Raw genomic sequence first — 27,212 nt, 5'->3', positions numbered from 1 at the left:
GAAGCGATGCTGGCAGAGACAGAGGGCACGGAGCTTTGGGCCCAGCAGCACAAGACCCACTGGTGCTGCTGGCGCTTTCAACACACAGAGAGAAGGAAGAGCAACACAGTGACATGCGCAGAGCCTGGCAGCCCCACAGCTACTGTCACCATCCCGTGATAACAGTGCCCTCATCCCGGGACAACGGCCCCACCAGGCAGAGCCAAGTTAGAGAGGGTGTTTGTAGTGCAGCCAGTGACACATCCTGGAGGGTCCTTCCCACACTGACACAGGGAGCCACCAACAGAACAAGACAGAAAAGCCATTAACACAGTGGTCTTAGATATTTATTCCTTTTTTCCCCCTGTTTTTAAAGGACAATACAGTTCAACAGCTTTAAATACAACGTCCAAGCACAACGTTGCGATGGAAGCAGCAACAGTACAGCATGTGCGCTTACTTTCACCCTGCTGACACCAGCCCCATCCTGGCTGTGCAGTCGCCTCCTGTTAGAATAAAATATCCATGCGTTAAGCTTTTCACCAGCCCAGAGTTCCCGTCTAGGGCACAGCAGTGCTCAGGCAAAGGCAAGACAAGCTGGAGACCAGAAGCGGACACATAACCAGTCTGTGGGTCTCTGGAACGGCTGAGATTCTCACCTGGGCTCAGCGCAGAGCAAAGGGGCGCAGCTCTCACCCCAGGTTTGGGGAGCGTGGGGGAGGCCAGACGCACAGGAACAAACAGGGATGTGGAGGGATCTGCTGCTCATTTCCCCTGCTGCCCCTGAGCAATCAGGGCAGCCACTCCAATAACCCTTTCCTGGCCGTTTCCTTTCCTGATGGGGAGGAAACGGCCACCACGGGTAGCTGGGAGCTGCACTATCCCTCCCCCGTGGAGCTGTCAACCCCGTGCACTCTGTGCTTGGCCAAGGAGCATTGGAGAGACAGAGTTTGATGACTAAAGTCAATTTGCCATCTACTAAAAGGTCTGTGATAATCTGAGCGCCTGCTGTGTGACGCAGGGCGAGGTGAAGGGTCACCGAGCCCCACATCCTCCCTCCAACAGCGGATGCCTCAGGAAAACAGATTTGCTGCATCCTTCCCGTGCCAAGAAGGCGGTATCTGTGGCTCCCTCCCTCCTTACCATCCTCCCGCCTGCCATACGGCCCTGACGCCAACACGCCCCTCCGGCATCCTGTGCTGCCACACAAATGCACCGACTACCCCAGACACTCGCCAGAGCCTGTTTCTACTCACTTGGCCTCAAAGAACTGGTTTTATTCATAAACATCCTTCTTATCTGCAATGTAATCGACAATCTCTTGTGGACACATTAACTTCTCTGCATCTCCATCAGGAATTTCAAATCCTGGAAGAAAGTGCACATCTTTAGGCCAGAGTAAGGGAAACTGGAGCAAGGCTAAGGGAAGAAACGACTGCTGGCCCGCAGCTTGGCTGGGGACAAACAGGCCTGTCGGGTTCAGGGTCTGTGTGACCAACAGAGTCGCAGCTGCAAGACATGCGAGGGCTCTTGGCCCTGGAACTGGTCAGAGATCCACCTCTTGCACCAAGGGAGATTTAGATTGGATATAAGGAAATGTTATTTCGCAGAAAGGGTTCTCAGGCACTGGAGGAAGCTGCCCAGGGAAATGGTGGAGTCCCCATCCCTGGAAAAGTTTAAAAGATGTGTGACTGTGGTGCTTAGGGATAGGGTTCAGGGAATGAAAGCATGGAGAAGGTCAAAATTACTGAGGATGAATTCTGGCGACAAAAAAACTGGAATATCTGTGATTTCACAAGCAGGAACTAACATCGGCTCCAGACACAGCTTTTATGCCAAACACAGAGCCTGCTGCCCTCACCCAGGCTGTACCCCAAGCGCCCTCCCCAGCAGCACAAGTGGAGTGCCTGGAGGGGTGCAAGGAGAAGAGCAGCCCCTGACAGATGGACAGATACGTTCTCCTAGCTCCTGCTGGAGCAATCGGTGCCCATTCCCACTGACAGAGAACTGCGTGGTTCTCTTTGGATCACACTGGTGAGAAGCTGGCACCAATGACACCTCAGAGGAACCAGCGCTTGTTTGCTCTGGCTGTGCCCCAGGCCCCAGAGAAGCAAGAGCAGCGCTGGTGGCCATCCCACTCCCCTCTCGTTACCGAACTCATCCTCCATGGCCATGATGATTTCCACTTGGTCCAAGCTGTCCAGACCCAGGTCCTTCATAAAATGGGACTCAGCTGTGAGCTGTGGGAAGATGAAACGGAGGATCAGCTGCTGCACCTCTGATGGCACCAGGGAGAAATGCGGGGCCATGGGATCAAGCAGCACCTTGGCCTCCAGCCATCCTGGCCCCCTCAGCCCCTGTCCTCCTGCACCCCCTCTCGGCTCCCTCCAGGCCCCTTAACCCCCATGGAGGTCTTTCTCCTCCATCGCCCTCACCATCCCCAGACCCCTGTTACCCCTCAGCCCCTTTGACTGCTCCTGATCCCTCACACTCCCTCACTGTCCCTCTGAACCCCCAGACCCTACCAGCCCCTGGGCCCTCAACTGCCTGCTCTCCCAGTCCCCTTTGGCCTCCTCTGGCCCCTTGAACCCCATGAACCCAGTACGCCCCCTTCTGGACCTCTCAACCCTCTTTGGCCTCCTCTGCCCACAGAGACCCTGTTATCCTCTGGCCCCTCAGCACTCCCTGCCCCCTATTCCCTGGCCCCTGTATCCCACTTGGCCCCCTCAGCACCCCCGACCTTCCCTCACTCCCTTGGCCCAACACTGCCCTCTCATACGCCCCCCAGCCCCCATTCCCCCCTCTTCTCACCCCCAACCACCTCTGTCCCCCGGCCTTCTCACACCCTCCCAGCCCACCCTTTGTCCTTCCAGCCCCCCCCCCGCACCCCCTCTGTCCCCCCATCCCTCCCTCACCCCCACAGTCACTCCTCCCTCTGCACCCCTGGCCCCCAGCTCTCCGCCCACTCCCCCTGAGTCCCCTCCTCAGATCCTCAAATCCCAGCCCCCCACTCTCTCCCTGCCCTTCTTACGCTCAGTCCACCTCTGCCACCCTGCCCCTCCCTCACACCCTCGCCCCCAAGCCCCCCCTTTGTCCCTCCAGCCCTCGCACACCGCCCAGCCCCTCCATCCCCCGAACACCCCCAGGTCCCCTCTGTCCCCCTGCTCCTCCCTCATCCCCCACTCCCCCTCTGATCCCTAATCTCCACAACCCCCCCGTCTTCCCGCCCCTCCCTCACCCCTACAGTCCCCTCTGCACCCCCAGATCTCCTCTGGCCCCCGGCCCCTTCCCCCGGCCCCTCAAACCCCGCCCTCACCCCTGCTCCCCCTCCCTCCCAGTCCCCCCTCTCCCCGCCCCAACGCTCGCCTTCTCGGGGTCGATCTTGTCGTACAGCTTGAGCACGTACAGTACGCGCTCGCGGATGCCGTCTAGGGTGAGGGGCGGCAGCTCCGAGTAGGGGCGGCACAGGGCGAGCGGTGGGACGGGGGGAGCCAGGCAGCGCCGGGCCGGGCCGGGCCCCCGGGGCCTCAGCGTCGCCGGAAGCGGGCACAGCGTGCGGAGCGCGGCGGGCGGCGGCGCGGCCAGGGGCGGCCGCGGGAGCAGGCGGCGGGCGCAGGCCGAGAGGGCGCGAGCGGCCATCATGACCCGGGCGTCCCGGCGGCGGGGCCACTGCGACCACGTGATCTGCGTGACCCGGCGTGAGGGGCGGGGCCAGAGCGCCCACGTGACCAGCCTGGAGGGCGTGCCGTGAGCGCCGACGTCACCGGCGGGGCACTGGCTGCCATAGCGACAACTGCGTCGAGGGGCGGGGCCAGAGCGGCGGCAGCGACCCCTGGCGGCGGCGGCCGCGCCGGGGCGGGCCGCGGGCCGCAGGGACGCGAGCTGAGCCCCCACCCTCAACTGCCTCCAGACCCCCGAGCTGAGCCCCCCCCCCCAGGCCCGCCCCAGAGCTCCCCGAGCCCCTGCAGAGCCCCCGGCAGAATCCTCGGCTGGAAAGCCGAAAATCCCCCTGAGCTCCAGTCTAAGCCCCTGCAGAGCCCCCGCAGACCCCCGCGCACAGCAGCAGAAACGGAGTGGTTCCACAGAAAAACGTTTAATGCCACAACGCACATCAGGGCGCCCGGCCAGAGGGACGCACAGCCTTTTACCGGCAAACCCAATGCTGGCTGGGGCACACACGGCCAGTTACCGGCAGCCCCAATGCTGGCCGGGGCACGAATGGCCTCGTTACCAGCAGCCCTGACACCGGCTGGGGCACGCACGGCCGTTACCGGCAACCTCGACGCTGGTTGGGGCACGCACGGCCCATTAGCAGCAGCCCTGCTGCGCCCGGCTGCACCGGTGCTGTGCCCCTGGCCTCAGCGCCCCTTCAAGCCACCCCCGGCTGGGGCTGCCGATACTGGTACAGGCAGACGGTCCCGTTCCGCTGGCCGGCCAGCAGGCAGGCAGTGGTGGTGGCCCAGCGGACCAGCGCCCAGTCGCCCTTTGGACCCGGGGGCAGCAGTGCCGTGCAGCGCCCCAGCAGCAGGTCCCACACCGCCACGGCTCCTGATGTCAACACCGCAGCTGCGCAGGCGTCCTTCACATCACCCTCCAGGTACCTGCAGCCACACACAGCAGGGTCACAGCTCAGAAAACACCATCCCATTGTCTTTTAAATTAGCTTGCTTATTAATTTTCTACGTTAAAAAGCTAATTTAAGCCAAGCACCGGGAGCTGTGTTCTGTTCTATGTTGTCTCCTCAGTGCACGCAAGACCAAAGGATGTCAAAGACAACCCTGTGCAGCCTCAGCACAGAAATGACAACTGTGGCCAAGGTCTCCATCCACGATTATTTGTGCACGTCGAAGCTCCGTGATGGATGTAAGGCATTGCAAGGCTGAGGGCTAAACAGCTTAGTCTCCAAAGTTCAAGGCATCAGAAGCAGAAGGTTATCTGGCTGCAAGCAGCTAGTCCACATCACTAAATCCAGCAGAGTGCTCTGAGTGCCCCGGCTGCAGACCTGTGCTCAGGGGGTTTACCTGGGGAGTTCGCCTGATGAGCCCTGTTATGGCATTTCCACAGGTGCTTTGCGGGGAGAAAAGGAGAGACACGTACAGCGTGCCGGAGCAAGGATTTGTTGGCCAGCAGAGCTCCGGTGAACGGAGTCCCCAGCATCGCAGAGGTCAGCGCACAGCCTGGCGCAGGAAGCAGGCAGGAAGCATTGCACACCCTCCAGCCTGCGCACGGGACCAACGGCAGCAGCGAGGCAGCCTCCTCATCATTGGCAGGAGGGCAGAAGGAGCCCTGCCAGCAATGTTAGCCTGCTCATTAGGGGATTCTCCTCCCATACCAAACCAGCTTGGAGAGCTGTGAGGCAGCCCGCAGTGTCCCCGGGGTACTCACCTTCCTGTATGCCCGGCGGGGAGGGAGGAGAATATCACTCCCGTGCTCCTGGCTGTTTTGGGGTTGAACGCTACCACACGGAAGGCAGGATTTCCGCAGGACTCGCTCTCTTTGGCATGTGGATGGCTTAGAACAACAAACAGCAGGCCCTGTCACACAGAGGAAAACCACACCACTAAAAACAACAGCAAGAGGAGAACAAACCCAGAGGATTTTCCCAAACCAACTGCTGCTTTGTCTCCACAATCAAAGCCTCATGGACAGCAGTGTTTGACTGAACAAACCAGAAATTGTTTCCTTTCCTTATCGAATGAGATAAACCCCAAAGCAGCTGCTGACTGATAAGGAATGGCAGCCCAGCAACCCAATGGATTCATGCACTGATCCTTCTGTCTGGAAAAGCCAACCTTGTTGCAGGATGAGGTGACATTGACAGTAAAACCTCTGGGCCTCACTTTAATCCCTAGGAGGTTTAATGAGAATTCCATGGAACCCAGCACAACTGGGAGCAGCAGCTCTCAGCACAGCCACAGCCACAGGCCAGCAAGGAACATGCAGGGCTGGACATTCCAAGGAAGTCTCCAAAAAGCCAGACTCAAGCCATCACTGTTGGACAAGCCATTCTTGTCCTAGGAGGTTAAATACTCACTGAAATCAATCAAATCCTTGTTAAAACACAAAAATCCATCAGGAATCACAGCACAGGCAGCACCAAGTGGGAAAGAATAACCAGTATGAACCTCGTCTTTAAGCAGTTGATATTCTTGGGGTTCATGTTAGCACCAACCCTTTGCAGCAGGTTTCCATGCTGTCACCCCGCTGGCAGCCACCTGCTGGAGAAGGCAAGGGACTTGCCAAGCACTGCTGCTTCCCCGGGCAAGGCACTGCTGCTTTGGAATGCTTTGATGCATCGCTCTCATTTTATCAGCACACCGCAGGAAGCTGAGAACTTGAGGTAGCCAGGGTGGCTTCTTTCTCCCAGTGACCCCATTTCCCTTTGAAATATCTTCTGTATATTTAAACCAAGCTGATGTTTCTATCCACTCTCAAAAAACACCTAGCTGATGTTTCCATCGCCACCACAGTCAGTGCACAAACCACATGTCCCATCGCACATACGTACAGAGTCGGAATATGCTTGGTGGCAGACGGAAGCTGGGTAGGAATAACCAACGTGCATCTTCTTCAGGAGCTGGCCTGTTCGCAGGTTCCTGCATGAAAATATAAATCCTGACTGCATTCCCATCCTCTACCCATTACTTTCTAATCACGGTTGCCCCACTAGGCAAGGCAGACATGGTTTTGGTTCTACATAAACCAAAGGCAAGAGGCCACAAGAAGAGATGTAATGAACACAAGGCAAAAGCAAGTGGAATTAGAGCAACGTAGTCCACTCATTATCTAATGAAGCGCATGGAAGTTGAAATGCCAGACCATAGGCCCTTAGAAAATTGGCACTTTACAGGCAAATCTGCTGCCAACCCACAGCCCCACACAACACCTGCAGTGAGCAGTTCCAGCCACCATCTATGCCTGAAAGCCAAAACACCGAGTTGCAAGGAGACACTGACCAAACAACAACGCCATTCACAGCAGTGGTGCCAACCAAGGCGTCTTGCAGTCCTTCTACTTCAGCAAAAGCTAGAACAGTTTCTTCAGGAGGCATCAATGTCCGTCCATCCCTGCTCCTGAATAGCAGATTAGTGAGGGAGAAAGGCAGTCACAGAACTGTGGAATGGTTTGGGTTGGAAGGGACTTCAAAGCCCATCCAGTTCCAACCCCTGCCATGGGCAGGGATACCTCCCACTGGATCAGAAGCTCCAAGCCCCATCCAACCTGGCCTTGAACATCTCCAGGGATGGGGCAGCCAGTACTTCCCTGGGCAATCTGTACCAGGGCCTCCCCACCCTCACAGCAAAACATTTCTTCCTAAAATCTCATCTCAATCTCCCTTCTTTCAGCTTAAACACATTCCCCCTCATCCCATCCCTGCAATCCCTGATCAAGAGCCCCTCCCCTACTTTTCTGGAGCCTCTTTCAGCACTAGACGCTGCTGTAAGGTCTCCTTGGAGCCTTCTCTTCTCCAGGCTGAACAACCCCAACTCTCTCAGCCTGGCCTTGTATGGGAGGCGCTCCAGGCCTCTGATCATCTCCGTGGCCTCCTCTGGATTCACTCGAACAGATCCACGTCCTTCCTTTGCTGGGGACTCCAGCACACCTCCAGGGAGAAGGGGAACCTCACACATTTCTACCTCTCAGATGTCTCCTTACTTTTCTTCCACCTGCCACGCTGAGACTACCCCAAGCCAGCAGCCTCACCTTCCTGTCTCTGAAAGTGAGACAACTTCCACTTGCTGCTCGCACACAGTTCTGCTGCTGCTGACCAGCCGCCTGTCCTTCAGCCCAAGAACAGCTTTTATATTGCCAGTTCTCACTAGGGATTGCTTGAAGGAGTCGTTCTCAGAAGAATAAAGCAAGAGCCTAAATTAAGAGAAAAGTACACCTGATGACAAGGAAGCATAACTCAAACACGCCATAGTGTGTAAAAATAAGCATGTGTTTAAACTGTCTTCCACCTCAAGGGACAAATGAGCAAGTCTTTATTGCTGGTGTTTCCTTCCATATTTTCCAACTGTTAAAGCAACTGAGAAAGTGACACACTATTGAGAGAGAACACCAACCACTACCCCAGAGGAGAGCAAAGCAGCAGGGCGCAAAACATCAGTGGGAAACAGATACACCACCTTATTTCTCCAATCTCCAGATCTCCTAGTGCTATACACACGAGGTTACAGGTGTCCGGCAGAGGAACAATCTGTATCACAGGAACCTAGGACAGCAAACCAAGAATTCCTTGTCACCCATAAAGTCCCTTTGACTCATTCCCATTTTCAAGAGCGTTTCAAGCAAAATACTATGGAGCACAACTAATTTTCACACCTGTCTGAAGAAAGACACTCCAATTAAGAATCCCTGTTGACATCAGAGACGAAAAGCATCTCCAGGGAGCGTATGGAGAAAGAGCACAAGTCTGTGGCTGTAGCCACCACTCAGTACACAAAGTAGCAAACCCCAGGGAAGCACACAAGCTACCGGCCTTTTCCACCAGCAGTGCAAATTGTTCATCGCTGTCATTCAATGGCATCAAAAACTGATGCCACCTAAAGAACCCAAGCTCCTTCTGTCTGGGGAACTAACACAGGGGACGAGAAAGTTGCCTTATATTGCAGAAATAAGGATTGTGTTCATACCTCTCTGAGCTGCCAAGTGTAGATCTTTTCCCAGCCATTGGATGCCAGAGGTTTCCAGAGTGAGACAGAGCTCTCGCAAGCTGTCACCACACACAGCTCTTTGCTGCCAGCTGCCTCCCACCACACCGTGCTCACATCCACGGCGCAGGAGCTGGAGGAATCCTGCCCAAAACAAAACAGCGCTGGTTTTCCTCTGTCAGAGATAGTTCTTAAACCTGGGGCTTCAGAACACCAACATGAACACTTGGCAGTGCGACAGTCCCCCACAAAATCTGCTCCTCACTGGGCTGCTCATTGCCTGAAATGGTGACAGGAGGCCACAGGGGCACAAGGTGCCCGATCATTTAACCAAACACAGCATTTCTGTTCAAATGTTCAGATATTTGCACGTGTTTAGACATTCATTATTCAGAAAAAAATGCTGAAACCCTTTATCAGTCAAAAGGGGATAAACAGCAATTTACCATCTGCACGCTCCACCACAAGTGAAGACAGGACTGATCAAACCAGACAGCAACCTGTTTTCTTAAACAGGCCATTCTGCAATTCTAACTGCATTTTTGTTAAACTTGGTATTAAAGAGCAGCTACGGACTTGGTGAACAATTATCCAATGTTATCCCACCTTTAGCTTTGATACAAGCTGCAAGCTCTCCTCTGTCAGCCCATCAAGCAGTACTGGAGTCAACTGTTCTGCTACACCTTTTTCCTGCACAAATAAGCAAAGAATGAGGATAATTTGACTCTGAAATCACATCCAGCAGATGCAAAAATGAGGCAGAGATGTGAATTCCCGCTGCATGCAGCTGTTGCAGAGCTACAGTAACAGCACCTCCTTTTGTACTTGCATGTCTCTGAAAAACAAGGGATCCCAGACAGACTCTTTCTTAGTTTCACCTGAAAATTGTCTGTTAGCCCCACTTTGCACCTCTCAGCCTTCAGAGACCAGTCCTTACCTCAGTACCCACCCCGCATGCGAGTCATTTAATCCCCTTGTCCAAATCCTAGCTCAAAGTTTTCCTTAACATAGCCCAACACCGTGCAGGGACCAGAAACCTTTTGTTCATAACCACATTTCAAACACGTCCTGCAATAAGCACCAAAACTCACAGCTCCAGCCCTCAGCAAATGCTTCATCTGTCGCCCAGGACAGCCAAAGCCAGCATGCAGGGCTACCCTGCAAAGCGGTCTTTCCCCTGGAGCTAGGGGAGACTCTGGAAAAGGGGATTCACCCACAAAGGCACTGGCTCAGTACCCTTGGTAGAGGCCAGCCTATTACCTGTTCAGGAGAAGCTCTGACAGATCCCTGCTGTTCATTCTCTGACTGCTGGCGCTTCTCCATGGCCACAGCCTCATCAGATTTATTGTCCGGAGCCGTTTCAGCTCCTACAGGAAATGCTGTACGTTGTTCCTCCTCTTTTCTAGCAGATCCTGCACCACCACTGTCCAAGTGCAGTGGAATGGCAGGGTCTTTGCACTCCCCATGGCCCGCGACACAGGCAGATGCTCCTTTGGAGGAAGGCGGACTCACTTGTGAGGGAGGTACGGAAGGCGAACTGGGGAAGATCTCACTGCATACTGGTGGTAAAGCAGCTGGGGTTGCACCCACAACAGGAAAAATGGATGAGGAGATCTGAGACTCAGGCTGAGTGGGAGCATCAGCTGGGACAGTCCCCACAGGAGTGAAGAGCAGCTCATGGGGGGAAAGTTCCTTCTTGGAAGCAGGGCTTTCCAAGTGGGGTACCTTGGGCAGACCATTTTTGAGAGGCGAAATCAAGTTACTTTTGAGACTGTTCTCTTCCGGATTCATCTGTGCATCCCGCATGTCCTCAGAAGGCACATCATCTCCAAACACATGAGGAACAAAGTCCTCCAAGTCATTCACAGGGGAGGATTCCAATTTCTCAAGTTTCAGAAGTCCGAATTCCTCATCTGGTAAATGAAAGTCTTGGATGCCCAGGATGGGGGTCACCCACTGCAGACTGCGGAAGGAGAAGAGAAAGCTGCCAGCATCGGGGTCTATAGCAGAGAGGCCAAGAGGAGAAGGAGCCTCTGTACCCGCTGGATCGCTGTGTGTTCTTTTGCTTTCATCTAGACACAAAAAAAGCACAACAATATGAGAGTGTCAAATCATAAAATAACCAGCAACTGGCCTGCTCAGAATCTCTCATCCAGTGCCAATAATCCATCATCAAAAAAAGTGCCATGGAAGTGTCATTTTTCTGGAAAGACACTGCACTCCACAACTGCTCTGCATCAAGCCTTCAGCTGAAAGGACATCGGGAAGAACACGGAACTGTTGGAGCAAGTCCAGAGGAGGCCATGGAGATGATCCGAGGGCTAGGGCACCTCCTGCGCAAGGACAGGCTGAGGGAGTTAGGGTTGTTCAGCATAGAGAGAAAGCTCTGACGAGACCTTGGAGCAGCTTCCAGGACTGAAAGAGGCTCCAGAAAAGTAGGGGAGGGGCTCTTGATCAGGGAGTGCAAGGTTAGGACAAGGGGGAACAGATTTCAGGTGAAAGAGGGGAGACTGAGATGAGATCTTGGGGAGAAATGTTTTTCTGTGAGAGTGGGGAGACACTGGCCCAGATTGCCCAGAGCAGTCGTCACTGCCCCATCCCTGGAGGTGTACAAAACCAGGTTGGATGGGGCTTGGAGCCCCTGATCCAGTGGGAGGTGTCCCTGCCCATAGCAGGAGGTGGAACTGGATGGGCTTTGAGATTCCTCCCAAATCAACCCAACGCAACCCAACTCAACCCATTCCATGTTTCTATGAAAATATCCTCACCGAGGGCCGCAGAGCTGACCGACAGCTCGGTCAGTCTGTTGGTTTGGTTTTCTCTCAACACTTTCCCTCTCACAGCACTCACAGACTCTCACGCTATAATGCTGCTCTGGGGTTCACACTTCCCAGCACTAGAACAATCATTAATATGCAGACTTAGCTGGAGAAGTGGATTTACAACTATTTGCTGGAAAATCGGGACCGATGCACCCATTTGCTCCAGCAGCACAGGCAGCTTAAGCAGTTCCCTGCTCCCCACTCCTGCACTGCTGTTCACTCCCCGTACTGGCCTGAAGCAGAAGCTTCTGGAATTGTTTGAGGATTGTGGGCACCACAACAATCTGATTTTTTAAAATCTCTCTCTCATTTTTGAAAAAACAAGTTAACCCGTAACAGATCTTTTTTGAACAAAACACCCCTAGCAAGGCACAAACAGCAGCACATGCACTCACTGGGATGACTCCCGGCCTGGCCCTCTGGCTCTGGCTTCGGGCACGCTCTGGGATTGCCATACCTTCTGCAGCTTGGCTGGCTCTCTGTCTCACAGAGGAACGCAGGGAGCGGCGTGGAGGGGCGTTAATCCCTAGGAGCTGCTCAGCCCTGCAGGGTCCTTGCACGTCCTGGTTCTTAACATGCTCCACCGGACGTTTATCTGCCTGACACACACCGAAGTTGGCTCCCAGGTCTCCTACGTGGCTGGCAGAAGTTTTACTCTGTGAGTTCAGAGAATCACTGTTCTGCGTTGGATTTTGAGTCTGTTCTAGCAGAGCTTCCCGGCATTTCCCAAGCACTTGGCTCCCTCCACGAGGGTCGGCACTTGCTAGCTGTACAGCATCAGTCACCGTGGCCTCTCCCAACCCCAGAGCTGCAGCCGCAGGGAACCCACGCTCCTCCAAAGGTGGTTTTTCAAGGTCAGCCTCACAGTTTTCCCTTTCACTCTGGCACTCATTTGGCAGAAGACTGCTGCCTTCCCTCACCAGGAGATCCAAACTCTCTCTGCCTTCCTGTGATGCGTGATGCACAGAGGGTGTGCGGGCAGACTTCCTTCTGCCCTTTTGTTTCCTCTGAGACCGTCTCCAATCTTGCTCCATACCAGTGGCACTGCTTTGGGAAAGAGATCCCAGTGAAGTGCTGCTCCCGCTGGACGCAGGAAGGGATTTCTGAGGACTACTTTCATTTACTGAGTCATTTTCTGCACCAAGATATGGGCACAGCACGGCTCCTGACTCCAAATCATTCTTGACTCTCTCCTGGGAGGGCCGGTCTGAGTTCACATCTCTCTGTTTGCATTTACTGCGCTGACCCTTCTTGCTTCTGCCCAGCTGGCTAAGGATCACCGCATCGAGGTCCACTTTCCTCTGGCAGTTGGACATGCGCCGTGTTGTCCTAACGTAGTATTCAACCGGGAAAAGAAGCCCTTCAACCACTGTGCAAGAGTCCAGCGCACTTTCAGGAGCTGTCACCTTCTCCGAAGGAAGAAGTCTTGACTCAGTTTCAAGCTGCCGGTTCTCCGAGGGTTCTCCAACATTGCCCACAGCAAGATCTGTAGGAAAGGGGTTGAAGTCATTAGCGTCAGTTTGATCTCCTTCATGGCTTTTGCCCTTGTCAGTTACAGGTTTGTTTCCATCAGTGGGCAATACTTCATTTTCTGACATTAAATCCAAGAGCCTGCGTATTTCTCCCTGATCCTCACATGTGCTCTCATTGTCTGATTGGTTTTTTATTATGCTGGAAGCCTCCTTTACTCTGTCACCACTGCTGTCAAGCAAAGGAGAGTCACCTTTCTCCGAGCATGCCTGTGCAGGCTCAGGGTTACCAGCCATGGCCACAGCACCCGGGGATTCGGGCTGCCAGGTGTGGCAGGGGTCCCACAGCGCAGATGGGAACGGCTTGGGTGCTCCCAGAGGGACGCTGTTCCCGGGGACATCCTGTACAGCTCCTGATGCCTCACTGAGAGGGCAGGAATTGTTTTCTTCCCTCTGCACAAGTCTGTATGCTCTCTGAGCATGTTCTTCAGCATGTGAGAGGCTGCTCCGCCTGAAGACCGGTGACCGCAGTTCCCCTATACCAGCAACTGGATTTTTCACTGTTTCATCACGCACCGATTCCCTTTTCTCAGATACCGGAGCCTTCACCCGCCTCCTCAGCTTCATCAAGTTTCTGGAGGCTTGGGGTATTTTCTGCTTGGGAGCAGCCCTAACGGCTCCATAGCACCAGTGTTCCTGGCCAGTCCGTTCGCTTTCTGCCGGTGAGCTGTCCTGTAGGCTAGCTTCATCGCCGGGGAATTCAGGAACATGTTTAAATGTGACAGACACCACCTTCTCTGTGTCAGCATCAGAGCAGGTTTTAGTCTGCAGCTGAGCGGTTCCATGTGTTGGTACGCTGGGAGATACATTATCCCTAGAACCTGTGGGGAAACACCACACGTGTGAAGCATTCCCAGCAAAGCCCCGGCCAAGAAAAACACAACACAGTAAAACCAGGTGGTTCTGTCAGGAGTGAGGCCAGGATCGCCCTGCCAAGACTGGAGAGCTGTAGGGTGGAAAGGCCAGTGGCTGCGCTCCCCCTGCCCGCTGCTGCTCTGCTCCTACCTGTGGGGCTCCGCTCCTGCTGCTCGTCTGCCGCCGCTGCCAGTCCCTGGCCATGGCTCCGAGCCCGCTCCGCCCTCCGCGCCCGCTGCAGACACAACATAAAGCAGGGCATAGGGTTGGAACCGGCCTCCCAGTGCCGCTCCCCCCCCGCCTGGCTTACTCACCTGCAGACGGCTGATGGTCTCACTGTACTCCCACCGCAGCAATGCCAGCTTCTCCCGCAGCTGCAAGACACAGCGTACTGGGATTGGATTGGGGATGGGATGGACATGGGATGGGGACTAGGGATGGGGAATGGGGATAGGGACCGGGAACAGGAATGGGGGCAGCGAATGGGGATGGGAATGGCAATGGGCATGGAGAATGGGAATGGGTTGGGACTGGAGATTTGGACTGGGGATGAGGAATGGGGATGGGGAACTGGGGACCGAGAACAGGGAATGGGATTGAAGAATGGGATGGGAAATGGGATGGGGAATGGGATGGGAATGGGGATGGGGATGAGGATGACGACAGGGAACGAGATGAAGATGGAGAATGGGAACGGGGACTGGGATGACACTAAGGACGAGGACTGGGGATGTACTGGAGATTTGGACTGAGGATGGGATGGGGAAGGGGCTGGCCCCGCACCTGCTCCCTGTCGGCGCCGCTGAGGCCGCCCCCCCGCGCCAGCCCCTCCATGGGCACCCGCCCCTCCAGGCCGGGAGCGGCGCTGGCGGCAGGAAGTGACGCAACGGAAGCCGCTGTGCGGGAGCGCCTGTTGGAGGCCGGAAGCGCCGTGTAGAAACCGGAAGCAGCTGTATGGGAGCGGCGCCTCTGCCGCAATGGAGCTGAGCGAGATGCTGTACAACAAGTCCGAGTACATCGAGACGGTGTGGGACCGGAGGGCGAGGCCGGGGGGCCGGGGGGCGGTGGAGGAGGGGCTGGGAGGACCCAGGGGGAGAGGCGGGGGGACCCGCGAGGCGAGACGGGGGACCGGGGGGCGATGGCGGAGGGGCCGCGGTGACCCGCCCGCTCTCCCCGCAGGCGTCTGGCAATAAGGTGAGCCGGCAGTCGGTGCTGTGCGGCAGCCAGAACATCGTTCTCAATGGCAAGGTAGGCGGCGAGGGCGCCCCGGCACTCTCCCAACCCCAGAGCTTCGATCTGCCCCGGTACCCCCCCTTCCCCCACTCCCTCGATCCGCCCCAGTATGCCCTCTCCCCCCTGCCTCCAGTCTCGATCGTCCTCCTGCCCCAGTACCTCCCCCCTTCCACCCTGGTAACCCCCTTATCCACCTGATACACCTCTCTCCCACCCATTACTCACCCCTCATCCCTGCCCCATTACCCTCTTTTCCCATTATCCCACCTGCCCCAGTACCTCCACCCACCCCAGCTGGTGTGGGGAGCACCAAGTCAGGGTCTCTGTCACTGCCTGTGCTGCTCTGCTGTGCACTGGCAGCAGCCCATCAGTGCTTTTATCCACAAAACAATACGTTTCTGTTTGTGCTTACACGTCACGTTGTGCGTTGGCTTATCTTGTGCAGCTCGCTGACAGGATGGGAGCACAACTGGTGGCTCCTGTGTCATTTGCCTTATTCTCATGTTTGGCAAGAATCCTCTGTGAAGTGATGGAATCTCACTGGAGCAGCGTGAGATGCTGTGTGCATCTGTATGGTAACTGGTGACACAGGCGGGAACTGGAATTCTTTTCTTTTCCTCCTCTAGACAATAGTCATGAACGACTGCATCATACGCGGTGACCTGGCAAACGTGCGGGTCGGGCGGCACTGCGTGGTGAAGAGCCGCAGCGTCATCAGACCACCCTTCAAGAAATTCAGCAAAGGGTAGGAGGGGAATGGGAAGATCAAATCTGTTTCTATAGAAAATGTGCCAGCGAGGCTGGGTCTGTGATCAGAGGCTGCTGTCCCTCGGAAGCTGTTTGCAGGGATAACATCCCACTATACCTGCCATATCCCCAAGCTTTTAGCTTTGCCTCAAGGCTTAGCGTTCCTTTCAACCACAGTATGGAAAGGCTGAGATATGTTACAATTGTTGAGCAAAGAACATGTTTTACTCATTCTTTGTTTATTCACCACGTTTTCCTGTAGCTTACCTGGGCCGTCCTTTAGAGGGATGTGAGAAAAGAGCAGGTGCTGTGGGATTTGCCTTGGTGTGGGATCCACCCTGGAGACAGGAGGCTTGCAGAATGTGATCTTGATCTGTTGGGGCCACGAGTCAGTCTGTGCACCCAAAGAAATAACGCTCCTGTTGCAGGGTGGCTTTCTTCCCTCTCCACATTGGTGACCACGTCTTCATAGAGGAGGACTGTGTTGTCAACGCTGCCCAGATCGGCTCCTACGTCCACATAGGCAAGAACTGCGTCATCGTGAGTGCTGCTTCTCCGTCTCTTCTGTAAACTCTGGAGTGCTGAGGTGGCTGTGTGACAGCTGTGGGAGGGTCTCTGCATCACGCTTGCTCTGTGGTGTTCCTTTCTCCTTCTCCACAGAAAGCAGTGGTTTTGCTGTTCTGAGGGCAGCGGGTTCAGCTGTTTGGAGAGCCCACACCAACAATATTGTAGTAATTGGTCTGTCCAGGAATGACAGCCTGTCTGGGAAGTACAAGTGGAATCATACTACGCAAATAACACAAAGGCCAAGCTGCATCACAGCGTGACTTGGGTCCTAGGTCCTAGGCTCCTACTTGCCCATGGACGTGTCAATCTGCAACCACCTGTGCAGGCGTTGGCTGAGAGCAAACAGCCCTTTTTCCTCAAAAAAGGAAAAAGGGAATTCTGTTGGGAAGAGCATTATTCCTGTGATCCCTTGCACAGAATGGGTCTTGAGCTTAAATTCATTGACGTGTAGGTAACTTATCAAGGAATAAGCAAAAGCTTGCACTGTTTCTGGAGTATAAACGTTACCCAATTGCTTCTTTAGGGTCGCAGGTGCGTTCTGAAAGACTGCTGCAAAATCCTAGACAACACCGTGCTGCCTCCTGAAACAGTGGTGCCACCTTTCACAGTCTTCTCTGGCTGCCCAGGTATGCTCACCTAACTTTACATGCACAGAAGTGTGGATAACGTGGAAATTCTTGTTTTAAAATGAGATTGCGATGACAGGGTCACCTGTCAGCATTCAGTGCCCAGAAATAAAGGTACAGGGCACTTGGTGAACTGAAAAGTCATAGTTCTAACGTGAACCACACTGCTTCAGTATACATTAGGTAGGGAGGATCTGTTCACTGGGACTATGTTCCAAAGGTGCTGGCTGTGGCCGTCCTGCACCATAAGCAGTGGTTTCTCAGACCTTGAGAACCCTAGAGGCGTCAGGCCCTGGCAGAGGGAGCCCTCTGCTTCCATGGTTCCTGCATTTGAGGTGTTTCAGTGGCTCAGACTGCAGGGCTTCCACTTGCCCATCATTGCTGTGTGAATGGGGAGGGATGTGTTAAACTGGGGTGTACAGGTGTTTACATCCTGCCCGCTGTGCTGGAGAACTCACTGGACAAGTTGCACACTCCAACACTTCCCTCGTGTTGGTGTTTGACTGGGAACAGTGGGAGCTGTTGTGGGAGCCAGCACAGCAATTTGCCTGATGTCCACCCCCGGGTACGACAGGAGCGACCCTGCTGTGTTGCTCGCCGTGAGAGAAGAGCGCTTGGCTGTTCTGTTTGTTATTTACTTACAGTTCAGTCAGTCCCTGCTTCAAATGTTGGGTGTAAGCTTATTTCTGCCTTCTCCTGCGAGAACACTGATGGCCACGCTCTTGTTCTTCTTCCAGGACTCTTCACTGGGGAGCTCCCAGAATGTACGCAGGAACTCATGATTGACGTTACAAAGAGCTACTACCAGAAGTTCTTGCCACTCACTCAGGTCTAGTAGCCTCTTTACCATGTTTCAGAGCAGTAAGGGCAGCAGTAGTATTCCGGGGGCAGGGAGAGGGATGTTGTTCCAGGGCAGGGCTCTCCACCACTCCTGAGTGCTGCTGAGAGCATTCAGGTCCTCTCGTGGTCCGGCCAAGCAGTCCCCTGTGAACGCTGCTGTGTCATGTTTAAACTTTGTGTGCTCATCTAAGTGTAATCCATTCCACGTTGTCTGAATTGTGCCATTGCATGTTCTGGAGCTGGGAGAGCTGACAGGATTCCCTTCAGGGCACATCTCCTGGTTGTAGCTGGGGAACAAGGCAGAGGTGACAGCGTGTGCTTTGCAGCCTGTGCCCATCTTTCACATCAGTTCTGCTCCTCGCCCAGAGCAGGGGGTTATGTTCACCAGAAGCGATCTCCATCCCAGAACAGAAGGGCCGTGTGGCCAAGTTGCTCACAGGGCTCATTAGACCCAGTGCTCTCCTTCAGAAAAGTATTTGCTGCTCTGTAGGCCTGCCTGTTGAGGTGGACGGCCTCTTCCTTTTCTCCCCATTGACAGATTCCCTGCTGTAGGGACAGGATCTGGGACTGGCTTTAGGACTCTTATCTAACATCAAGATCTGTCCTCCTGTGCCTCGCCTGACAGGAGGTTTCGTAGCTTTTAGATCTTGAAGTACGTGTCAGCCCTGTGCTCTTGCCCATCACGCAGGACTGGGGTTCTCATGGCTGATGCGTGTTCCTCTTCTGAACATCGCAGGCCTTAAAGAGCCGAAGGGCACTGTACAGAGAATTGCCCTGTCACTCATGGGATTCAGCATAGCAGAAAGTGGGTAAGGAAAGGCAGGTGGGAAAATGCTGCAGTCATCCCTACTCACTACCCAGTATAGAAAGCTCTTTGGTGCTTTTCTGCATTATAAAACTTGAGGAAATTCAGACTTCTTGGAAAAAGCGAGCATTTCATTTTGGACACGCAGTGGAGCAGGAATAATTGTTAACGGGAGCGGCTGAATGTTGGTGGGTAGCAGCTGACCCTTGTGTGTCCCTGACTCAGTACCAGACCACTGCTGACAGGGGATCTGCCTGCTTTGGCTGCGTTACATTAAAGCTTAGCACCAGCCCTCTATACCTCTTTAACCCGGGGCTCCTGCATGCTGTAGTGTAGAAACTGTTGCCAGGATGCACAGTAGTTACATAGCAGGTGTACAGCTGTGAGAACGGCAGCCCCAGAGCCTTCAGCTGTTCTGTACAATGCCAACTGCTGATACACCTTAAATAGCAACAGGCTGTGCGAGTACTGAAGTGTGTAGTAACTGCTGTTAATCCCCTGTAAACCACTGACTGGTGTGTTTGTATTTTTACTGTGCATAAATTAAAGCCTCTTCAGTTGTTGAAGTGACTCAAGGCCATGACTCTTCCAACCAAACTTGAGACTAGAGTGAGGTTCTGGCTGTGCCCGTGAGCTGCAGTCTCCTCTTCCGTGTCTCTTTAGGCCATCACTGACTCTTACAGTGTCAGCGCATTAAAAAAGCAAAGTTCAGCATGGAACAGTTTCTTCTTTCTGCCTCTGAGCTGATGACTCTCACCACAAACGATCCCAGCCTCATTTTGTCATGGCTCTGACACAGAATGTCTTTGCTTCTGTTATGTGTGCAGCAGTGGGAATCACAAAGACCAGTATGACTGAAATCCTCTCTTCAGCACCAAAACGTTAGCACACGTGTTTGGTGCTCCGGTAGTGTTGCTCCAAGCACTTGGAGATGGCCTGTTCTTTGGATCTAGCCATCCCAGATGGCCTGAATCCTTTTACATCCACGTGAAAAAGCAGGAGCTGGAGTCGGCTTCTCATGGCAGGGAGCACAGCTGGGACAGGGCGATCAGTTTCTATGTGCAGCTGCAGCAGCCGGGCCAGTTCTGCTGAGCTCCAATGCAGTGGTTCAGCTCGGTCTGGTTGCAGCAGAGGTGATGTGTGGTGCTGGGAGCCCGGATTCTGTGGGGCCATCAAACCACCGGGTCCGTACTGGCCAGAAACGCCTGTTCAATGGCAGCAGCACTCTTGCCTCCTCTGCGGTGCAAGTGGGGTTGGGCACAGAAGGAAGCTGTGTCCTTTCTGACACCTTATGTCCATGTGGAAGGCCCAGGCTCATAACTTCTACCTACATGAAGAAGTATTGAGTGTACCTTGTGTCCATACTACAGGCAGCTTCCTAGTGGTCTTCATCTTGCAAAAGAGTTTGGTTCCTGCTACCTGGCTCACCCTGCAGGTGTGAGGGGCTGGAGGAGGGCTCCCCCTCACAAGACTCAGCAAGTTTGGGGGTTCCCACAAGGTTTCTTGCAAGTAAGGCGTTCAGGGGTTGGTTCCTCCCTCCCAAGCACTGCTTTGCCCTCTTCCCCTGCTGTCAGCAGTCCTGGGAAGCGTGGGAAGCTGCAGCTCGAGAGGCACTGTGTGTGCTGTGTTGCCATGCTGTCACTCCAAAGTTTCAACACCATGCAGTGCATTTCACTGGACTCGCTTGATTAACGGCCACGGTTGGGCAGTGCTGCCGGTGTGGGAGAGGGGGGAAGAGGTGGCTGCCGAACTAGGGGGCACAAGTGTGGGAGCAGGATGGCAGCTGGGGAAGTGTCGCCTTTCCACCATGGTGTGAGCTGTGCAGCCGCAGCGCACAGCGGGGTGCATCTACCCAGGTACCTGTGTGGCTTGGGCTGCTCCTCGTGGCAGGAGCCAACCCTTCTGCCCTAATTCAAACCTCTTTATTGTCTCCATTAAGGTGGCCTCTGCCAGGGCCTAACACCAAGTCGCCTCTGAAGAGCCCAAACACTCAGCACTGTTCACATTCCTTAGATTTGGCCACTTTATCCTCCTGTCCTCTGAAGCGTCCCCCTGACCTGGGCTCGCCTCGTCTCCTCTGCCAGCCCTGGAAGGATGGAGCATCCATAGGTCACAGCATGCTGCCGCAGCCCGGGGAATTCCCAGTTTCCAATGGCAATGTTCAGCCTAGCACATAGCTTCCGAGGGAGGGCTCTAACGCGTGGGCAGAGGATCTGTAGGTGCATGGGGAAGCATGTCCCGCAGGGAGGGACCCTCTCCAGTTGGGAATCTTGTGCCAACAGTGATCACATCAAACACTAAGCTGTTCTATTCCTTCATTGATCCTTTGTGCTTCCCTCCAGATCGCCCTGACCCAGCGCAGCCCGTGCTGCTCTCCTGCCGGGCCGCTGGAGCCCTCAGAGCAAGCAGTCGGGGTGGTGGAACCCTGCTCTCTCTCGCTCCATGCCTGCTGGGTTGGATGCTGAGGGTTCTGGAACTGCCACTGCTCAGTGTCCAGAACATCCAGGAGCTGCGGTCGGGTGGGAAGGTGCCGAGGTGGCTGAGGAGCAGGATTCCACCAGAGGAACAGCAGCTTGCCTTGGCTGCTGGCCACGTTGACCTGGCCATGGGCTCTGGATTCTATGAAAACCCCTGGTGTGTCCCACGGCTCCTGTTGGTGGCCAAGGGCTGGCTGGGCATCAGCCGCGGTGCGGGATGTGCTGAGGAGAACCGCGTGTTCTTTGTCGGCAGGGCCGAACGGGGCAGCTCGCGCCCATGGGACCAGAGGCCGTACCGGGCTAGGTCTCCGTCCTTATCCCGGTTTTGGCAGGGTGGGACCGAGCGCCTGGGCTGGAGGGCTTGCATGTTTTTTCCCTTTGGGTTTAGCTCCGCAGCGGGGTGGGAGAGAAGGACGGGGCAGCCGATCCCGATACTCCGTGCGGGGTCGAGGGATTTTATGGGGCAGGCATCAGGGAAAGGAGTGGATCCATGGGAGAAGGTGGATAAACGCGCTGGATACAGGGGGTGGGCGGGGAGCCGCGGGGAGGGAAGCGGCCCGGTAGCGGCCCATTCAAAGAAACGGCAGGGATTCCCCCAACGAAGCGTTTGGTGGGCGCGGGGCCGGGGGAGAGGGGGCACGAGGGGGGTGACGGCACTCGAGCAAACGGGTCAACCCAGTCGCTGCTGGGTTGATCGGTCACGCCCCTTTGTGGGCGTGGCCACACGGGTCGTGTCTGCGCACTGTATTATCCCGCCCCTTTATGGGCGTGGCCACATAGACCTGTGATGGTCCCGCCTTTTTGTGGGCGTGGCTCAATGAGCACAGCCCTCTGCTGTGCTGTGGCCCCGCCCCTTCCCTCCGTCGTAGCCCCGCCTCCTGGGCGTGTCCCGTCTCGCAGTGGGCGGGGAGCTCCCATGGTGCCCCGCGGCGCGGCGTGGATTTTAAACGGCGGCAGCCAATGGGCATCGCCCGTAACGCCCCGGCCCCGTTTGAATCGCGCGGCGCCCCTGCTCCGCACCCGCCATGAGCGCGGCCGGCCGGGCGGCGCGGCCCGCGGGCCCTACGGCCCCCAAGGAGGTGCCCAAAGTACTGGTGGATCCACGGAGCCGCCGCAGCTTCGTGCGCGGGCGGTTCCTGGGCAAGGGCGGCTTCGCGCGGTGCTACGAGCTGGCTGAGAGCGAGAGCCGCGAGGTGTTCGCGGGGAAGGTGGTGCCCAAGTCGCTGCTGGTGAAGCCGCATCAGAAAGAGAAGATGTCCATGGAGATCGCCATCCACCGCAGCCTCGCCCACCGGCACGTCGTCGGCTTCCACGGCTTCTTCGAGGACGCCGACTTCGTCTACGTCGTCTTGGAGCTCTGTCGCCGCAGGGTAGGGGGGTGGGAACCGGGAAACGGGGGGGATCGGGAGAGGGGAGGGGGACACGGGGAAGGGAGCGAGGGGATAACGGGGAGAGGGACCGGGGAGGGGAGGAGGACACATGGGGAGGGGGGAGAGCAGGTACAGATTGGGGGAAACTGGGAAAGGTGGGGAGGAACGGGGGAAGGACGACACTGGGGGGGGGGGGGAGACGCGGGGAGGGGACCACACGGGGAAGGAGGGAGGGCACAAACGGGAAGAGGGGGGAGGACACGGGAAAGGGGGTCACAGGGAGGGGGGGACCGGAAAAGGGGGGGGGGGGAACGACATTGAGGAGAGAGTTGGCGACCGGGAAAGGAAGGGAAAAACGGAGAGGGGAGAGGACACTAGGGAAAGGGGAGGGGGACGAACGGGGAGGGAGATCACCGGTGGAAGAGGGGGACCGGGAAAGGGACGAGGGCGTGTGGGTCGGTGGGAGTCGGTGTTAACCAAGAAAGAAGACCACACGGTGGGAGAAATCCTCGGGGGGGGCCGGGGGCGTGTCACCCAGAGGTGGGGGCACATGAAGTGAGAGGGGGTCAGGATCATCCGGGGAGCCGTGGGGAAGGCGTTGGTGTCAGGGGGAGGGGGAGCGACAGTGTCCCCTGAGGAATGGGGGAGTTGGGGGGAGTTGGGAAGTGGAGGGACGTGGGAACCCTGGGGGTGGGTCTGAGGTAGCCTATAGGGTGATGGGCTCATGCAGGAGGGATGGGAGAATGCAGAGTGCAGGATATGTTGGTGCTCTGTGTCTGACTCACCCCATCTGTGTAGTCGCTGCTGGAGCTGCACAAGCGTCGGAAGGCACTGAGCGAGCCTGAGGTGCGGTACTACCTGCGCCAGACCATCCTGGGCTGCCAGTACCTGCATGAGCACCGTGTCATCCACCGTGATCTCAAGCTGGGCAATCTCTTCCTCAGTGACGATATGGAGGTGAAGATCGGTAGGTGCAGGCGATGGGGTGCCTCGCCAGCCCCCCACAGCTGGGACCTGCCCTGGGGAGCAGCCATCTGGGGCGTCTCAGTCAGATCTTGTCTTCCCATGTCTCCCAGGTGACTTTGGCCTGGCCACCAAAGTGGAGTACGATGGTGAGCGCAAGAAAACCCTGTGTGGAACCCCCAACTACATCGCCCCAGAGGTGCTGGGCAAGAAGGGGCACAGCTTTGAGGTGGACATCTGGTCCATCGGCTGCATCATGTGAGTCACAAAGCTTCTTATGTGGTGACAGCTCACCATGAGCTGTGGTCCCATCTCATTGGGACCCCTGGGCTTTGGTGTGAGGCAAAGCTTTGGGTGCACTGCCTCCAGAGTGCCTGCCCTGGCTGAGCACCACTGGCCTTCCCTTGCTCTGCACACGCTGGTGCCTGCAGGCTGATCCATTATACAGCATGCCTGTCCTGAGGTGTTGCCCAAAATCCCACCCTATCTAACCTGAACTTTCTCCAGAGAGCACTAGGTCCCAGCTTCCTTTTTCAGGGGGTGGGAACCAGGTAGAGCACATGTAGCTGTCTGTGCTGCTGTGTGTCCAGCACCAGGGGTGTGCCCTGTACTAGGAAGGTCCCAGAGTGTGCTTAGGATGGGTCACTTCTGCAAACAAGTCTCTTTTGCAAAGCTGACACTGTCCTGTCTGTATGTGCGCAGGTACACTCTGCTTGTGGGGAAACCGCCTTTTGAAACATCTTGCCTAAAAGAAACCTACATCCGAATCAAGAAGAACGAGTATACGATTCCCAAGGTATGGCGCTTCCCAGGGTTGAACCCATTCGCCTCACAGCCCTCCTCTGCACCATCCCATTTCTAGCACTTACTGGGCTCTCCCATAACGGTGAAACTGCTCTTACATCCCCTTCCCAGCTCTCTGCGCTTTCAGTCAATGGTGGAGTGAGCCTGCAGGGACAGCTTCCTCCCAGGGAGCCAGCAGCTCCTCTGTAACCCAGCAAAAATCTGAGCTGGGCAGTTGGCATGCGGGGTTAAATGGATGTGCTCAGGTCCATGAGGTGCTTGCTCCTAGCACTGCTTCCCTTGCATTTACACCCAACGCATCTGCCACTGGTGTGCATTGTCCCCTGACCGTTGTCTGTCTCCTTGTAGCACATCAACCCTGTAGCTGCTAACCTCATCCAGAAGATGCTGAGGTCTGACCCTGCCACGCGCCCCACTATCAACGAGCTGCTGAACGACGAGTTCTTCACATCGGGCTACATCCCCAGCCGCTTGCCCACCAGCTGCCTCACTGTGGCACCTCGGTTTTCAATCGCTCCCAGTGCCCTGGAGCCGAGTGGGCGGAAGCCACTGTCCGCACTTAACAAAGGTAAGCGTGAGTGTCTGGTGATGGACCGGACTGCAGTGCTGGATGAGAGCCTGCCTGCCCTCCAGCGACATCCAGACCCACCAGTGGGGAATGTGACTCTGCCTCGGCTTTTCTCCCAGTTTCTATAAAAGCCTGGAGTACTTTGTGAGCAAGAGAGAGGTCTCCTTGCTCTTCACCCAAAACTAAAGCAGGGGAAGTGCCAGTGCTGGCTTTGTCTCTATGGGGTATCATGTTTCCTACAGCCAGGTGCCTTTAGAAACCTGGTCACATCTCTGCTCTCTTCTCTCTCCTGGCCAGGACCAGACAGCCCCGCGCCAGAGAACTTACCTGAAAAGGAAGATGTAGCCGGGCTGCGGGAGCTGGGGGATGCTGTCGACTGTCACTTAGCTGACATGCTCCAGCAGCTGACTGCAGTCAACTCGGCCAAGCCCTCCGAGAAGGTGGCTGTGAGACAAGGTGAGTCTGGAAGGCTGAGAAGCCTTACCTTCCTTCTGGCATCGCTTGCTAGCTGGAGTGCGCAGGGTGCTGTGAAGGGTCTCCTAACAAACCCTGTTCCTGTTTGCAGAAGAAGCTGAAGACCCAGCATGCATTCCCATCTTCTGGGTTAGCAAATGGGTGGACTACTCAGATAAATACGGTCTAGGTGAGTAATGTGGGACAAATCCTTCAGCCTGTTCTATCTTCCGAAGATAGAATAGATAGGGAAGCTTTGTTTTGGGCATTGCCTTGGTCTGGTCCTTCAATCACAGCATTCCGGTGCATGTGACCAAGACAACCACCAGGAATGTTACCAAGTACCCAGTGAATCCAGAGTACTGGTCACAAACATCATCCCTTTGAGGGGGAAAATGGCTGCCTCCTGCCCAAGATGGCCGGCCTCGCCCCACAGGGAGCATGTGTACCCGCTACGGCAGCTAAAGCTGCTTCTGCTGCAGGGAATGCAGCAAGGGAGGAAGGGTTATCCAGAGGAGAAGTGCCACACAGACGTGGTGGGATGGCTGTCAGCCCCTCAATGAGACCCTTCTGCCTTTGCATTGCGTGCAACTGGTGCAGTCTTGAGGCCTAACAGGCTCCCTTGTGCACTAGGTTACCAGCTGTGTGACAACAGCGTTGGAGTGCTCTTCAATGACTCCACACGTCTTATTATGTACAACGACGGGGACAGCTTGCAGTACATCGAGCAGAATGGCACAGAGTCCTACTTCACTGTGAGATCCTACCCCTCTGCCTTGAACAAGAAGGTCAGTCCTGGGATGGGAGCCCTCACTAGGGGTTGCTCATGAGCAGCTTCAGAATTAAGTGCTCACAAGACTTGTATGAGCCAAAGTGTTCAGCAAAATCAGTCTTGAGCATCGCAGGCCCAGTTAACTCTGAGAATGTGAACCTGCACAAGCTTGTGCAGTGACACCTCAAGCTCTAAGGATGTGGAGAGGCTCTGCCCTCCCCACATAGCAGAAGTTGTGTCCTGTCACCTCCCGCTCACAGCCTTTCCCATCTGCAGATAACACTACTGAAATACTTCCGGAACTATATGAGCGAGCACTTGCTGAAGGCGGGTGCTAACATCACGCCACGGGAAGGAGATGAGCTGGCCCGTTTACCCTACCTCTGCACTTGGTTCCGGACCCGCAGCGCCATCATCCTGCACCTCAGCAATGGCACTGTGCAGATCAACTTCTTTCAGGTGAGATGGCTGCTCTGCTTTTTCCAGGGCTGCTGGAAGAGCCCCACTCCACGCAGCGCTGTGTGTGAGGCAGCAGGAGGGTGTAACAAGAGCCAAAACCTTGCCTGGCAAACCAGCGCTTGGAGGCTCTTTGCTTTTGCTGCTCTTGCTTGTCCATCAGCCCCTCCGCTCCTCGCTGCAAGGGGGCTGAGTCCTTTAGCAGAGGAGATGCTGCACAGGCTTAGGTGTGGTTGTCGTGAACTGGCGGCCCAGATCCCCTTGTTCCCCTTTGCAATCCATGAAGCACTGTGGTGCTCTGTCAGGACACTTCTGGGTGTGGCTGCGATGCCCCAGCTGCCTTGGAGATCCTTTGTCCTGAGAAAGTGCAATCCCTGACAAGCGGAGTGCTCAGGGTGATGTGTTCTCTCCACACAGGACCACACCAAAGTCATCCTGTGCCCCCTCATGGCTGCTGTCACGTACATAGATGAGAAACGGGACTTCCGCACATACAAGCTGAGTCTCATCGAGGAACACGGATGCTGCAAGGAGCTGGCCAGCCGGCTCCGCTATGCTCGCACCATGGTGGAAAAGCTCCTTGGTTCAAAGTCTGCCTCAAATCGGGCAAAATCCTCTGCTTAGACCTCGTTCTTGATAGACTCAACATCTGTGCCAAACCGTCCCAGCTGTGGATGGGGAGGTCTGGCAGC

At 55.6% G+C, this 27,212-nt stretch overlaps 4 protein-coding genes across 5 annotated transcripts; 2 read left to right on the top strand and 2 right to left on the bottom strand.

The window, feature by feature from the left end:
• Positions 1 to 308: 308 nt before the first annotated feature.
• NDUFAB1 (NADH:ubiquinone oxidoreductase subunit AB1) lies at positions 309 to 3,677 on the bottom strand. The gene is made up of 4 exons (XM_054080667.1): positions 3,346 to 3,677; positions 2,132 to 2,219; positions 1,236 to 1,347; positions 309 to 485 (listed from the first exon to the last, which is right to left on the bottom strand). The coding sequence occupies exons 1-3, from the start codon at positions 3,619 to 3,621 to the stop codon at positions 1,256 to 1,258; spliced, it is 456 nt and encodes a 151-aa protein (XP_053936642.1). The 5' UTR covers positions 3,622 to 3,677; the 3' UTR covers positions 309 to 485; positions 1,236 to 1,255.
• A 387-nt stretch (positions 3,678 to 4,064) lies between these two features.
• PALB2 (partner and localizer of BRCA2) lies at positions 4,065 to 14,745 on the bottom strand. Of its 2 annotated transcripts, none has more exons than XM_054080735.1 (13): positions 14,623 to 14,744; positions 14,154 to 14,213; positions 13,990 to 14,074; positions 11,913 to 13,805; positions 9,894 to 10,705; positions 9,240 to 9,323; positions 8,616 to 8,777; positions 8,109 to 8,194; positions 7,684 to 7,845; positions 6,936 to 7,052; positions 6,488 to 6,575; positions 5,365 to 5,513; positions 4,065 to 4,580 (listed from the first exon to the last, which is right to left on the bottom strand). In XM_054080735.1, exons 1-13 carry the CDS (start codon positions 14,671 to 14,673, stop codon positions 4,349 to 4,351), a joined length of 3,981 nt encoding a protein of 1,326 aa, XP_053936710.1. In that variant the 5' UTR covers positions 14,674 to 14,744; the 3' UTR covers positions 4,065 to 4,348. The 2 variants fall into 2 exon arrangements, with proteins under 2 accessions (XP_053936710.1, XP_053936711.1); XM_054080736.1 differs by having other exon boundaries at positions 4,428 to 4,580; positions 5,365 to 5,490; positions 14,623 to 14,745.
• DCTN5 (dynactin subunit 5) lies at positions 14,706 to 20,954 on the top strand. The gene is made up of 7 exons (XM_009567469.2): positions 14,706 to 14,864; positions 15,019 to 15,087; positions 15,699 to 15,817; positions 16,248 to 16,359; positions 16,910 to 17,012; positions 17,750 to 17,841; positions 20,597 to 20,954. Exons 1-7 carry the CDS (start codon positions 14,817 to 14,819, stop codon positions 20,615 to 20,617), a joined length of 564 nt encoding a protein of 187 aa, XP_009565764.1. The 5' UTR covers positions 14,706 to 14,816; the 3' UTR covers positions 20,618 to 20,954.
• Positions 20,955 to 21,959: 1,005 nt separating this feature from the next.
• PLK1 (polo like kinase 1) lies at positions 21,960 to 27,147 on the top strand. Its single transcript, XM_009567487.2, has 10 exons — positions 21,960 to 22,504; positions 23,303 to 23,471; positions 23,581 to 23,725; positions 24,170 to 24,263; positions 24,620 to 24,839; positions 25,137 to 25,295; positions 25,405 to 25,482; positions 25,926 to 26,080; positions 26,341 to 26,523; positions 26,938 to 27,147. The coding sequence occupies exons 1-10, from the start codon at positions 22,160 to 22,162 to the stop codon at positions 27,142 to 27,144; spliced, it is 1,755 nt and encodes a 584-aa protein (XP_009565782.2). The 5' UTR covers positions 21,960 to 22,159; the 3' UTR covers positions 27,145 to 27,147.
• The last annotated feature ends 65 nt before the right edge of the window (positions 27,148 to 27,212 follow it).

The sequence above is a fragment of the Cuculus canorus genome, chromosome 15 (genome assembly GCF_017976375.1).
Source record: "Cuculus canorus isolate bCucCan1 chromosome 15, bCucCan1.pri, whole genome shotgun sequence".
Classification (NCBI taxonomy): domain Eukaryota; kingdom Metazoa; phylum Chordata; class Aves; order Cuculiformes; family Cuculidae; genus Cuculus; species Cuculus canorus.
This window is presented reverse-complemented; position numbering and strand designations above follow the sequence as displayed.

Bases quoted from the DNA above. Each gene is read 5' to 3' on its own strand.
- NDUFAB1 (XM_054080667.1), bottom strand. From the start codon at position 3,621: ATGATGGCCGCTCGCGCCCTCTCGGCCTGCGCCCGCCGCCTGCTCCCG. The intron at 2,220-3,345 runs GCGAGCGTTGGG...ATCTTCCCACAG, and splicing joins ACAAGATCGACCCCGAGAAG to CTCACAGCTGAGTCCCATTT. The intron at 1,348-2,131 runs GTAACGAGAGGG...ACTTTCTTCCAG, and splicing joins GGCCATGGAGGATGAGTTCG to GATTTGAAATTCCTGATGGA.
- PALB2 (XM_054080735.1), bottom strand. From the start codon at position 14,673: ATGGAGGGGCTGGCGCGGGGGGGCGGCCTCAGCGGCGCCGACAGGGAG. The intron at 14,214-14,622 runs GTGCGGGGCCAG...TGTGTCTTGCAG, and splicing joins GCGGCGCCGACAGGGAGCAG to CTGCGGGAGAAGCTGGCATT. The intron at 5,514-6,487 runs GTACGTATGTGC...TCTGTGTGACAG, and splicing joins ACCAAGCATATTCCGACTCT to GGCCTGCTGTTTGTTGTTCT.
- DCTN5 (XM_009567469.2), top strand. From the start codon at position 14,817: ATGGAGCTGAGCGAGATGCTGTACAACAAGTCCGAGTACATCGAGACG. The intron at 14,865-15,018 runs GTGTGGGACCGG...CTCTCCCCGCAG, and splicing joins AGTCCGAGTACATCGAGACG to GCGTCTGGCAATAAGGTGAG. The intron at 17,842-20,596 runs GTCTAGTAGCCT...GTCTCCATTAAG, and splicing joins AGTTCTTGCCACTCACTCAG to GTGGCCTCTGCCAGGGCCTA.
- PLK1 (XM_009567487.2), top strand. From the start codon at position 22,160: ATGAGCGCGGCCGGCCGGGCGGCGCGGCCCGCGGGCCCTACGGCCCCC. The intron at 23,472-23,580 runs GTAGGTGCAGGC...CATGTCTCCCAG, and splicing joins CGATATGGAGGTGAAGATCG to GTGACTTTGGCCTGGCCACC. The intron at 24,264-24,619 runs GTATGGCGCTTC...GTCTCCTTGTAG, and splicing joins ACGAGTATACGATTCCCAAG to CACATCAACCCTGTAGCTGC.